Source organism: Lithobates pipiens, unplaced genomic scaffold (genome assembly GCF_037356315.1).
Source record: "Lithobates pipiens isolate NorthernLeopardFrog02 unplaced genomic scaffold, aLitPip1_a1.2 Scaffold_30, whole genome shotgun sequence".
In the NCBI taxonomy this organism is placed as follows: Eukaryota; Metazoa; Chordata; class Amphibia; order Anura; family Ranidae; genus Lithobates; species Lithobates pipiens.
Window position 1 is genome coordinate 149,581,789 of NW_027507791.1, and position 14,200 is coordinate 149,595,988.

A 14,200-nucleotide genomic window follows, 5' to 3' on the forward strand; every position below is an offset into this window, starting at 1 on the left:
GCCAGTTCACCAGAAGGATGAGCGGCTCTAGTACGTCTCTGCTCCATATGAGTGACCTGCGGTTCCTGCACCTGAACAACAGAATACATTCGGGATCGGGCACACCTGTCCTTAACAGGGACCTCATCTCCGTCGTCAGAGCTATCTGTCATGGAGCCGCTGTCCTCTACAGGATCGTATTCTGAGCCTGAATCTGACAGATGAGTGACGTCCTCTTCACTATCTGTCATGCTCAGAAACGTGTAGGCCTCTTCACTAGTGTACCTTCGCTTTGCCATTTTGGGCTCTAAATTTAGGGGTACACTAGTGAGACTCAGGTAAAAAAGCACCTAGCCTGTCAGCGACTGTTTCAAAACGCTACAAAAAAAACTGTTAGCGATCGCAGGGATCAAGCCTGACTCTGCGAACGCTGCAGTTATGTGTGTTGTGTTTTGTAAGTGACAGTGATCGATCGATACTGCACTTGGGTGGGCTGGGCTGGGCTTGGCGGAGGGGCTAAACGCAGGTGCTAGCAGGTATCTGGGCTGATCCCGCTAACAATGCGTTTTGGGAAACCTAAAATGCTGGCAACGCTAATATAGATCTGATCAGATACTATATTACTAAGGGAGGTGTATGCTTTGCGCGTGGGTGTTAGCGGTACTGGCACTAACCTGACGCTGGGGCGACGCAGACCTTATCTGACCCTCAAACTTATATCACCCGCCGGGTGATCAGGGGGTTAAACCTTTATTAGGTAATAAATGGCGGGTGCCCTGAAACAAAAAAAAAATAACTAACCAACCAGTGTCACCTGTAACAGTTATATGGTGATCACTGGTGAAAGGGTTAACTAGGGGGCAATCAGGGGGCTTTATGCTGTAGTATATGGGGGTCCCTGATGCTATAAAAAGCTGCGGCGAACCTAAATACTTACCTGCCTAACTAGCGTCACCTGTGACACTAATACAGCGATCAGAAAAACGATCGCTTATTAGTGACACTGGCGACGGGGGGTGATCACGGGGTTAAACCTTTATTGGGGGGGTTAGGGGGGTACCCTAGAGCTAAAGGGGGCTAACCCTAACTGCCCTAACAGTTATTACAGTCACAAATGACACCAATGCAAAAAAAAAAAAAATGCTATTGGTGTCACTGTGACTGGGGTTGCAGGGGTGATTGGGGGGGTGAAGGGGGGGTGAAAAGTGTGCCTGGCATGTTCTACTGTACGTGTGGTGTGTTGGTGCAACTCACCGATCCTCTCTCCTCGGTGCCAGAACGAAAAAGACCGACACGAGGAGAGATTACATCACTTCCTCTGCCTGTGTTTACATTACAGGAGAGGAAGTGATGTCACACAGCATTTCCATTCGTCAGGAGCGATCGCGAGGGGGTGGCCATGAACGAATGGCCGCCCCCTCATCCCGGATCGCTTCTGAACGGATACCAACTGCCGCAGGCACCGGGAGGGGCCCGATCGGGCCCCCCACCCGCGGGAAGGCAGGGACGTACAGGTACGCCCATATGCCTGCCCGTGCCATTCTGTCGACGTATATCGTCGTGCGGCGGTCGGCAAGTGGTTAATGAATTCAGCTGTGTATCCTACTATAAGGTTAATGTAACTAAATCTTATATGTTACCCCTAGCAATGTCTCATTCGCAGCAGCAACACCTGAGTAATCAATACCGTTATGCCTGGTCTTCGGTTACCTGGGCACTTCTCTCACGAAGACATCCAATGCTTTATACAAAGCGAACTTCATCCCTTTCTTAGCCAAGCTTCCTGCAGACTTAGCCAACATTTCTAAACTCACACTCTCCACCTCAGGCCAACTTGCAGCATTCAAAATGCTCAAACTCCCCCAGCTGCTTTACCTATTCAGAGCACTGCCCATACCCATACTGTCCTCCTTCTTTACGCAAATTCAATCCATACTTCGAAAGTTTATATGGCAAGATAAAAAATCCAGAGTGGCAAGACTACTACTACTATACTATTATACTATAATGCAGCACTCCTATAATGCAGCACTCCTAACCCAACTCAAGGCTTGGTTTACCTCCGACCCAAATAACCAATGGAGCAATATGGAAGCCTCTCAAGTTTTAGGGAAAAATTTACAAAATTGGCTATTATCCGCACCCAAACTTAAAAAATCTGACCAATATCTCTCCCCGACCATTAAAGCATCAGCGGCAGCCTTTACGTACCTTTTTAAGCATTTGCACTCCACTGCTCATACCTGCGAAATCCCTCTCCCCATAGAAACATTACAGTTACTGATCAAAGACATTCAGCTTTCCTCTTGGAAACATAAGGGTATATCCCACATTTCAGACTTATATGACAATGAATTCATACACCCTTTAACCTCCTTGCAGACCAAATTTTCCTTGCCTCACACGGATTACTTCAAATATGTCCAAATATCACATTGTCTCATAAGAAATCCTTCCCTACGTCGTAACATACCAATAACGGCCTGGCGTTACCTGTCCAATAACTCCACATCGACCAAAGGTTTCTCCCTCGTTTACGCCCTACTAGATGGCAAAACTACTTTTGAAAAACTACCCCCCATGCTAATCTGGGAAAGGGACTGAGGTACCACATACTCTCCACAACAATGGCACACTGCAATCAGTGCCACCTTCAAGGCAATTAAATCGGCTAACCTGTGGGATCTCTCGCATAAACTAAACCATTGGTGGTACATTACCCCATCGCAAATACACAGATTCAGCCCCTCCACAGATCCTAACTGTTGGAGACTGTGTGGCCTCCCAGGTACCTTATTCCACGTATTATGGGACTGCCCTAAACTAAAGCAGTTTTGGGTTGATACCTTTCGACTCATAACAGAAATTACACATATTGCCTCCCCGCCATCTCCAGAACTGGCACTCCTTAATATTGGAATCGAAAACTACCCCCACAATTCTCAATGCATAGTTACACATATATGCTTAGCTGCACGGTTGACCATTGTACGTAACTGGAAATCCAATGAGCAACTTTCACACACAGAAGTCATAAGAGTAACACATGTACACGGCATGTATGAACGCATGTATGCCTTGGCAGAAGGATCTCTTTCTAAACTGACACACAGATGGGAAGCTTGGCTAAATTAGTACGAAACGTCCAAACCTTTATTCCACTGACTAATATCGATACTCCAAGAGGGACTCATTTTGTCCCTGCCCTCATTTATCTTTCCCCCCTCCCCTTTTTTTTTGTGTGCCTACATCCTAGCTGACTGTTCACTACTGGCTACTACCAACTGGATACCCTCCTTGGTTCTTTTTTGTCAACACTGCATTGTTATTGCCGTTTTCTGTCTCTTCTTTGGTACACTGGTTCATTTTGCTAAAACAGAGATAGAACATGTTATATTATTGTACTCATTTGTTACCAGCATTACCCAGATGACAGGGATGGCTCCTTGCTCTTGCGTACAGTGTGTTCCCATTTGGGGTACCTGGGGCAGGGTGCTAACCCTCTTATATATTGCACTTTGGAATACTAACGTCCTAGCCTTTTCACAATAATTTATACCCCCTTTTAATTTGTTGTATTTGAAAAATGGATGTAAAAATCGCATACCCTTTACTATCAAAGGCATTTTATTACATTGACTTCCTTAACATTGTACTTTGCATTTCTTTATCTCAATAAAAATCATTGAAACTAAATTTGCCGTCCTGCCATCACAAGCGCGTGAGTCCAGTTGCAGGTCCCGCGGACTCGATCGCCGCGGGCATACCCGCGATCGGGTGGCTGAACTAGGAGATGCCATTGTAAACAGCATCTCCCAGTTCTGCCTAGCAACAAGTGATGCTGATCTCTGCTCCATGTGATTGGAGAAGAGATCAGTGTTCACTAAAAGAAAGCCCAGCCCCCAACAGTTAGTAACACGCCCCTAGGAACACTTAACCCCTACACTGCCACCCACTGGTTAACCCCTTCACTGCCAGTGTCATTTACACAGGAATCAGTGCATTTGTAGAGCAGTGATTGCTGTATAAATGACAATGGTCCAAAAAGGTGTCAAAAATGTCCAATGTGTTCGCCATAATGTTGCAGCCCCAATAAAAAAAATCGCTGATCGCCACCATTACTAGTAAAAAAAAAAATTATCAATAAAAATGCCATAAAACTATCCCCTATTTTGTAAATGCTATTACTTTTGTGTAAACCAATCAATAATCGCTTATTGCGATTTTTTTAACCAAAAATATGTAGAAGAATATGTATCGGCCTAAACTGAGGGGAAAAAAATGTTTTTTTTATATATTTTTGGGGGATATTTATTATAACAAAAAGTAAAAAATAATGCGTTTTTTCCAAAATTGTCGCTCTATTTTTGTTTATAGTGCAAAAAGTAAAAACCGCAGGGGTGATCAAATACCACCAAAAGAAAGCTCTATTTGTGGGAAAAAAAGGACGTCAATTTTATTTGGGAGCCACGTCGCATGACTGTGCAATTGTCAGTTAAAACGACGCAGTGCTGAATCGCAAAAAGTGGTCTGGTCTTAAGCCAGCAAAATGCGACGGGGCTGAAGTGGTTAAACCCAAAATCAAAAATCTATTATATTGCAGCTTACTTTGCTTTCTAGCTTTCTTTTTCTAGCCTTTCTTCCCTTTATTTTTACCTTTTATTTTTTTAGGTCTGTTATTTTTTTTAACAGAAGAAGTTGCCTTTCAGATGTAGCAGTTAGAGCAGTCAGTCAGTTTACAACTGACAGGGTGCTTACAATGTTAAGGTTTTATTTAGTTATTTATGTAAAACTTTTAAACCAAACGAAAAAAAATATTGCTGTAACGTCTTGTGTAATTAAAGTGTGAGCTTGAGTTTGGCTTTGGGTTGTTAGTGTATCGAAATCCGCTGGTACATCTAATATTCCTCTTCCCCCAGACTGACAATGCTGCTGTCCAAAGGTATCCCTGTGAACCATCATGCAGAGTGGGGAACTCTAATACAGGAAATGTGTTACTGGCCGGATTACCAGGGGAAAATGCCAAAAAAAGGAAAACGAATGCAGCCACCTCATTTAATGATTGGTAAACTGCAATATATTACATATTTGGTTTTGAATTTAATACCAATTTAGGAGTAGGGGCCAAAGGCTACAAATGTATTTGTAAGTTTTTATCTGTACTGTGTCGTTGACGTTCTATAGAAACAATGTTTAAAAAGCCACCAGACCATTTATAACATGTGTAGGCTCCATTACTTGTCATACTGTCACCCCTCCCCAACTTTGTATACAGGAACTATTTCTTATATGGGGGGGGATAAGTGAAAGGGTGGGCTCCATCGGTACCATCCCTTAAAAACAGATGTAATAAAGCTGTATCTTGGGTCCTTTTAAACAGCTGTGGATTAGTTGTCTCCATGTGGTATAATAAAAGTCCAATTGTTACCCCTCCCCTCATTTTCTTTTTAGTTTAGGAGGGTTGAAGGAAGGGGCTGCTGGCAACTTTTGGCCCAGGAAGCAAGTAAAACCAAGAGGCCCATGGTGCAGCAACTTGGTCCCCCTCCCGCTCTCCCTCTGCCCTGCCTCCTCCTGACCCCATGCCAGGCTGAAATGTCACTGTGAGTACTCTCTGGTCACCAAGCGGGATGGGCTGGACAGCACCTGCTGCACCGATTCCGGGTTCCTGAATTGGCCGGCAGGGAGCGGCTAGGGGCTGCAGGGGGGAGCCAGGGCAGGTTGGTCTGGGCTGGACAGGAGAGGTGGGGGTCTGAGATATGGCAGCCTCCTATGCTGGGACTTGTAGTGACCTAGACTGTGGGGGGCACTACAAGTCCCAGCATAGCGGGCTGTTATTCTTTAGTCCCTTGTAGTCTAGGGCGCTACAAGTTTCAGCATAGCAGGCTGCTCTTACCGAACAGGGAAAGGAGGCACAGGTTTCAGATGGGGGAGGATTTTTGCTCAAATGGGGAGATGGGAGAATTTTTTTGTTGAGAGGGGGAATTTATGCTGGGAGGGGGAGATGAGAGAGGATATTTGCTAAGAGAGGGGATTTATGCTGGGAGGGGGAGATGGGAGAGGATATTTGCTAAGAGAGGGGATTTATGCTAGGAAAGGCAGATGAGGGAGAATTTGTCCTGAGTGGGGGAATTTATGCTGGGAGGGGGAGATGGGAGAGAATTTTTGCTAAGAGGGGGGATTTATGCTGGCAGGGGGATATGGGAGAGAATTTGTGGCCAGAGGGGGGATTTATGCTGGAAGGAGGACATGGGAGAGGATTTTTGCTAAGAGAGGGAATTTTTGCTGGAAGGGGCAGATTTTGCTAAGAGGGGGGATTTATGCTGAGAGGAAGAGATGGGAGAAGATTTTTGCTAAGAGGGGGAATTTTTGCTGGGAGGGAGAGATGGAAGAGGATTTTTACTAAGGGGGTGGATTTATGCTAGGAGAGGCAGATGGGGAGAATTTATGCTGAGAGGGGGGTTTTATGCTGGGAGGGGGAGATGGGAGAGGATTTTTGTTAAGAGGGGAAATGTATGCTGGGAGGGAGAGATGGGAGAGGATTGTTGCTAAGAGGGGGATTTTCTGCTGGGAGGGGAGAAGGGGGAGGATTTTTGCTAAGAGGGGGAATTTTTGCTGGGGAGGGAGATGGGAGAGGATTTTTGCTGAGAGGGGGTAAATAGGGAAGGATTTTTTTTCTAATGGGGGAATTTATGCTGGTAGGGCAAGATAGGGGAGGATTTATGCTTAGATGGGGGATTCATGCTGGGAGGGGCAGATGGGGGAGGATTTGTGCTAAGAGGGGAGATTTATGCTAGAAGAGGCAGACTGGGGAGAATTGGTGCTGAGAGGGAGGGATGGGGGAGTATTTGTGCTGAGAGTGGGGATTTGTACTGGAAGAGTTTTTATGAGGCTGAGGATTTGTGCTGCTCGGAGGGAGATGGAGGGGGGGATTGTGAGTAAAAGAATTTGTGAATGGAAGGATTTTAGGGGGATTTATTTTGTAAGGGTGATATGGGGAGTGAGGATTTGTGCTAAAAGGGGGCATATGGGGTGAGGAGCTTACCCTGGGCACTGGGCAATCTTGTCCTGCCACTGGCGCACTCTATAAATTGAAAGGGGGCAAACGTGAGGACTGGCTTTGAAGCTGCTCCAGCCTGTACTGACACTGTGGTGACTGTGGTGGCCGGGAACAGCAGACTCGTGAGCACCTGGTGGCCCTGCTGAGTGGAGTGGCACACACATTTCTTTGGTAAGACAGACTCCCCCCCCCCCCAGCCCAGGTGTACAAAGTGGCAGTAGGAGTATCTGGCTCCTGGTCCTGATGATTGGAGTAACTCAGCAGGGCAAGAACCTAGGTACTCCCTATTTACCATTATCACATTCTGAACAATGCAAGTCATCTGAGACTCTATTTAACCACACCTCTTTAAACCACACCCAATATTTAGCGCAGCTCAAACCACGCCCACTGTTTGCCATAGCTTTTCCTTTCACACTGCAGAGGGGGGCCCACTTTGGACCTTGCACACGGCCCACTGACTTTGTGATACGCCCCTGCCCTTATGGGTATTGGATATGCTGAGCAGCCTCAGTTTCTCAGATTTGGGAACCAGGGCTTTGGGGTGTTTATTTTTTGACAACCTCTCTCAAAGCACATCTCAATGCTTAAGGATGGACTATTTGTTTTTTTTTCTTGCCATAAAGGATACAGACGTGCATGCATGTTGTGCACAGCTAATAGTGTCTGGGTGGGGATGCCTTTTTTTTAACTTTGCCTTATAAATCCTGTGAATATGACTATAATTGGTGCTGGATTTATAAATCATGAATGTGGTGGCAAATGCTTGTATTATACTCCAATTTTTCCCATGACAACTAATGAGGCAAGTCATGTCATTTTGCATAGTATACTGGTTGCTACAGGTGTTGCTAGTCCTTTTTCTTTCATACATTTTGATAAATGAGACCCATTAGAAAATGCATGTGTTTTAAATTTATTCAAGCTAAATCTGTATCATACACATTACTGTTATTAACAGTGATGATTACAATGTTCATTCTTAAATCCTGGTCATACAAATCACATGCAGCAGAAATTCCACCTGCTTATGTACATTCAGATGCTTGATGAAACCTACATTTCATTTTAAGCTAGACAGTAGACATATGCATTCGTTTTCGTCCGAATTTCAGGTATTTTTGTTATCGTTTTAACAAACGATAATGAACGTGCATAATCCGAAAACCAAAAGATCCGACATAAACAAAATGCTTTATTTTAATTTTCGTTGAAACAGTTCGATATAGATAAGAGAATGTACCCATGCTGGCCGTCGAACCTGTGGTCAAATGTGCCTAACCTTAGCTCTATTAGTTCAAGATTATTCTACATAGAGACAAAAGATTCGACATAGAGAGAAAAAATTCAACATTATAGAGACAATAGCAAAAAAGGTCAAATGTGCCTAACCTAACTCTATTAGTCCAGGATTATTTGACACAGAGAGAAAAGATTTGAAATGAAGATTCAAACGAAGCAGTAGCCTCGAGCGGACATTTATGGTCAAATGCTCTGCCCATAGGCTATAGAAGAATTCTAATGTTGGTTGACTAGCAATAATAATTAATAAATATAATTATTACTAGTTTCAGACAACATTAGAATTCTACTATAGCCTGTAGGCGGAGCATTCGTCCGGAAATGTACGATTGCGGTGTCGTACACTTTAGCTGCTTCGTCTAATCTTCTTAGAACATTCGACAGACACCATAAGCCTTCAATGACAGATTCGACCTTAATTATTTCGGCTTTTCAGATAAATGCATTTTTTAACAAAACAAAATAAACTAAAACAAATTTCGAGAGTAACTAAATGAATACATTTTTCAGACGAAAACGAAATTCCGAAACAAAATATTTCAGTGTGCACATGTCTACTAGACAGGCAGGGTAAAGCACACACCAGTTAATTACTTATGGGGAATCCAGCAAGATTAGTGTCCCCTTGTTCCTGGGTCTGCTCACTTGCCTTGATCATAACAAGGACTCTATCTACCATTGCTTGTTTGTCTGAAAGTAATAAAAGCAGTAAGGCTCTTCATATTACAATGAGAGAGGTGAGACCCCATATAAGAGCAGGGACAGATCTAAAAACTCCAGTGAAGAGGTCTTTCTATTGGTAATACCAAAAAACAGTGAGTGATCAAATCCCTATTCATAAATTATATATCTTGTTGATGTGTTTTAAAATATATAACTCTGTTAAGTTGAATTTACCTAGCTTTTTAAACAAGATCTTTTAAATAACGTTGCTAACCTCTTTCTCAGGACACGTCTAATTTCTTGATTTCTTAGACTATAAATAATTGGATTGCACATTGGTGTTAAAACCGAATAAATCACAGCCATTACACGGTCATAGTCTGCAGAGTTAATTTTGCTTGGTCGAACATACATAAAGCATACACTTCCAAAAAAAAGAAAGACAACAGTCAGATGAGCTCCACATGTAGAAAATGCCTTTTTCCTGCCCTCTACTGTCTTTATTTTTAGAACAGTGGAAACTATTTTGAAATAGGACATAATAATGCAAGTAAAAGAGACAAAAATAATAAAGAAATTGATTACAAAGTCAACTTTGACATTAAGTGAAATATCCGAACAGGCCAAGCTGATCAGTGGAGTAAAATCACAAAAGATATGTTCCACTCTGTTCGACCGACATAAGAAAAGACGAGACAACAAGATAACTTGAGTTAAAGGTCCAAGGAAGCCAATAACCCAACAGCAAGCTGCCATTTGAAAACAACACGCAATAGTCATTAGAGATGGGTACCGTAAAGGGTTGCATATGGCCAAGTAGCGGTCAAAAGCCATTGCTGTTAGAAGATAGGTTTCTGTAATACCAAGACTATGAAAAAAGTAGATCTGCAATAAACAACCAACATAGGAGATTGACTTCACATTTTGCAAATTTGTCAACATTTTTGGTATAGTGACAGTGGTGTACCAGATTTCCAAGAAGGAGAGTATAGCAACAAATATATAGAGAGGAACATGAAGCTGACAGTGAGTGCAGATAAGAGTAATTATTGTAATATTTCCACTTAGAGTAAAAATGTAGCTGATACTCAGAAGGAGAAACAAGAAGGCCTCAGATCCACCAATATTAGGAAAACCTACAATGATAAATTGTGTAACAAAAGATTGGTTTGAAAGGTCCATACTTCTTTTGATTATGTGATTTCCAAATTCGTTTTGCTGTATAATGCATTAAAAAAAAAGTAATAAAAAAAAAAAGTTGAATTAAATACAGGCTTTAAATTACACTAAACAGGTATAATCTAATAGCTAAGAACCATACTACCAGGGCCAGGAACTATACTAGGACCATACTAGCAAATGCACCTATATATTTGTTTGACCTTTAAAAGCTAAGACCTTTGCTTTAATTTTCATTAATGAAGAAGGTTGTTTAATTAATAATATCTAGAATGATTATGGTACTAGATAAAAAAAATAAGTTGAGCATGTGTTTCATATACTGTATACATTGTAAAGTTTGGGGGGTTGTAGCTCCACAGGACCAAGTGCAAAGGCGGTAAACTGAAACAAAGAGGTATTTGAGTTTTCCTTAAGAAAGAAAATAAAGTAATTCAGCAGCAAAACTAGAATGAAACACAAAAAAAGTCTGTATTTTGATTTGTGCAAATCATATTTAACCTTACCAAATCAGACAGCTCGAAATACCCTATTTCGCTCTGCAGAAATTTGAAGACAAACATTGTGATTGTTTTTAAATCTCTTAAAATTAAAATTACCTTTTTTAAATGCTTTTTAAAACAACTTAATATTAAATCTTGTAAAATTACGATTTTAAAATGCTTATTAAAACAGCTGGTACAAAAATATATTCAATAAACGCATGAGAAGGAAATCATTTTAATGTTTCTTGAAAAGTATTGAAAATCAAAGTAAAATGCTGGAAGGTCTTAAAGTCATTTGTTGTTCAAAAATACATTCCATTCCTAATATCCATTTAAGTTGTATGCATGCTTTGGATGGCCATTCATTAATAATGGTGGCAGTGGCAATAATAGAAAGGGAACAATAAAGGTTTAGCTACTATATATACAGTATCTGTAAGTGTATTAAGGCACATTCCCCCTGTGAGTATTAATATTTGCTACACAACTGTAAACAAAATCATTTGTCCATTATTAAAACAGATAATGAGGTATTTCCCAAGATAGTTAGGCTACTGCCTAACTATCTTGGGAAACACTTCATTATATGTTATAACAATGGACAAATTATTTTGTCCATTACTGTGCAATACAGTACTGCTAAGCCACTGCTAAGCCACATGCAGAGCCAGCATATGCACTTCTCAAATAAAATATTATTTTGTCCATCACTGTGCAATACAGTACTGTTAAGCCACATGCAGAGTCAGTATATGCAGTTATCAAATATGGCTCCCCCAAATACAAATATACCAGTATTTAAAGTTTAATTTTAATGCTAACTAGGAAAAGGGATTTTTGTAGTGCCATGACACATACATTTTATAAGAATATTCCTTATTTGAATAAAAATTGCTAAAAATTGGGACATGCAATTGCTCCCAAATAGAACATTTCTTAAAAGTTTTTTTATATACCGTATATACTCGAGTATAAGCCGAGATTTTCAGCCTCTTTTTTGAGGCTGAAAGTGCCCCCCTCGGCTTATACTCGAGTCATCGCTGTCTGCCTGCTCGATCAGCGTGTCGAGCAGACAGACAGCGGCCATTCTATAATTCAAAAGCCGCGCCTCCGGCTCCGCCTTCGCCTGTGATAGGCGGAACACTGAATTTCCCAGCAGCCTGTGTTCCGCCTATCACGGACATCGTCTCATCCTCGTACTACGGACGAGGATGAGACGATGTCCGTGATAGGCGGAACACAGGCTGCTGGGAAATTCAGTGTTCCGCCTATCACAGGCGAAGGCGGAGGCGCGGCTTTTGAATTTTACAATGGCCGCCGAGGCGCCGACGAAGAGCGGCGATCCTGGCAAGGCACGGGACGGAGGCAAGGCAAGGCACGGCACGGCACGGGACGGGACGGAGGCAAGGCACGACACGGGACGGGACGGAGGCAAGGCACGGCACGGGACGGAGGCAAGGAGGCAAGGCACGGGACGGAGGCTCGGGACACAGGCTCGGGACACAGGTAGGCTGGACACACACACACACACACACACACACACACACACATGGACACACACACACAGGGATGGATGGATGGAGACACACACACACAGGGATGGATGGATACACACACACACAGGGATGGATGGATGGATGGAGACACACACACACACAGGGATGGATGGATGGATGGAGACACACACACACAGGGATGGATGGATGGATGGACACACACACACACAGGGATGGATGGATGGACACACACACACACAGGGATGGATGGATGGATGGACACACACACACAGGGATGGATGGACGGACACACAGGGATGGACGGACACACAGGGATGGACGGACACACAGGGATGGACGGACACACACACAGGGATGGACAGGCATGTCTCACCCTCGGCTTATACACGAGTCAATAAGTTTGCCAGTTTTTTTGGGGGTAAATTGGGGGCCTCGGCTTATATTCGGGTCGGCCTATACTCGAGTATATACGGTATATAAAACACACATATACAGATATTATGCTAATCACAATGCTTGTTGCTCGACATGTTTCGCTTTTCTGCTTCTTCAAGGGTTGTAAGGCACGTGTAACTATAAAACAATTAATTCAATCAACACTATTATCAAAACAAACATTTTCTACTTAGATATATTTTATTTACATATATAAATACTGCCAAAATGACAACTACATAGAATATATGATATAGGTGATGTTATACATAAAAAACAATGACAATTAATAAACTAATTTAATCTCAATGAGGGTATGACAGCACCACAGACAGACACAAAGCCCAGAAATACTAAGCATCTGTATTAACCCAAATCACTCGAATGAGCACTGCTAAAAATCACTCTAAGTGGTATAAAGGGGGAGCCACCTACAAAGGCGGTAAAAGACCAGAGGGAAAGCACATTGGAACTAGTATGTCTGTGAAATAAAAAAAATAGACCTAAAAATATCTGGACTAAGGTCAATAGATAAAGCCCCAGACCACAAAAGATAATACTACCAATAAACACAAGAGACTCCATTAAAAAATCTAGTACCTTAAATTCCTGTCCAGTATCTCTAGACCCATCCGAAAAAAGTTACATAAGAAAGGCTAATACACTCCAGGGATGCCCCTCCAGATTGGATGAGCTACATTGTCATAATATTCAGTATAGGCAGTTAACAAAGATAAGTGTGTCACTGAGGTCCTTCCTATCCCCAGCAAGGTATCCAATCCCCCAAATTGCTTACCAGTAGGATACCAATGAGTGCTCACAAGCATCCAAGCATCCCCCGGATCAGTACAGGCACTATGGCATGGCCAACAGTCCCACATTATATGCTCCCCCCAATCAGCCGGCACCTGACATCACTAGCAGGCCATGGACATGCTGTAACCTCCGCACATGTGCGAATGTCACCCACCGATGATGTCACATGCATGCGCAAAGGACACATTTCCACCATCTTTGAAAGTCCATCCATGAGGATGAACATCTCTCAGACAGGGAATGCCAGTAGTTCCCGAGATAGGCCCAAAGGGAGAGAGAGAGGGGCGGAAACTCAATCCTTACCCAAAAAACATCCCCAGACCACCACCAGGACCCTGGAGGGATTCGTAGTGCAGGTGCAATGGGCATTGGTTCTCACCTATGGAAGGACAGGAGCACACCGCAAAATTGGCAAATCCATCCCACGAGGAGAAACACCCTGAGTGCACGTACTGTCACCAATCCCCCAAAAAAGTCGGTAGTTCCAAAAACCAAATAGCAAAAAAAATCTAATTTAATAAAAAATAAGAAATATACAATGGCCAAATGGCAGGTCCTATGGTGAGAGACAATCAAATTGACAAACAAAAAAAAGGGGGGGGGGGGTCCTACCCACCTCAATCCAAATGTCACAGATATTTAGTTTCCTGGGTGAGTGCTTCCAGAGTAAGCGATCAAATAGTCATTGAAAGAGAGATTACCATGCATAGGACATTAAATACATTTCAATAGTAATGGCTTAGCAAAGGGAACATCCCAATGGGGAA

The 14,200-nt window shown here is 42.7% G+C and overlaps 1 protein-coding gene across 1 annotated transcript; it reads right to left on the bottom strand.

The window, feature by feature from the left end:
- Positions 1-7,983: 7,983 nt before the first annotated feature.
- LOC143942142 (olfactory receptor 6N2-like) lies at positions 7,984-11,195 on the bottom strand. The gene is made up of 2 exons (XM_077463412.1): positions 10,780-11,195; positions 7,984-10,219 (listed from the first exon to the last, which is right to left on the bottom strand). Exon 2 carries the CDS (start codon positions 10,181-10,183, stop codon positions 9,236-9,238), a length of 948 nt encoding a protein of 315 aa, XP_077319538.1. The 5' UTR covers positions 10,184-10,219; positions 10,780-11,195; the 3' UTR covers positions 7,984-9,235.
- Positions 11,196-14,200: the final 3,005 nt, after the last annotated feature.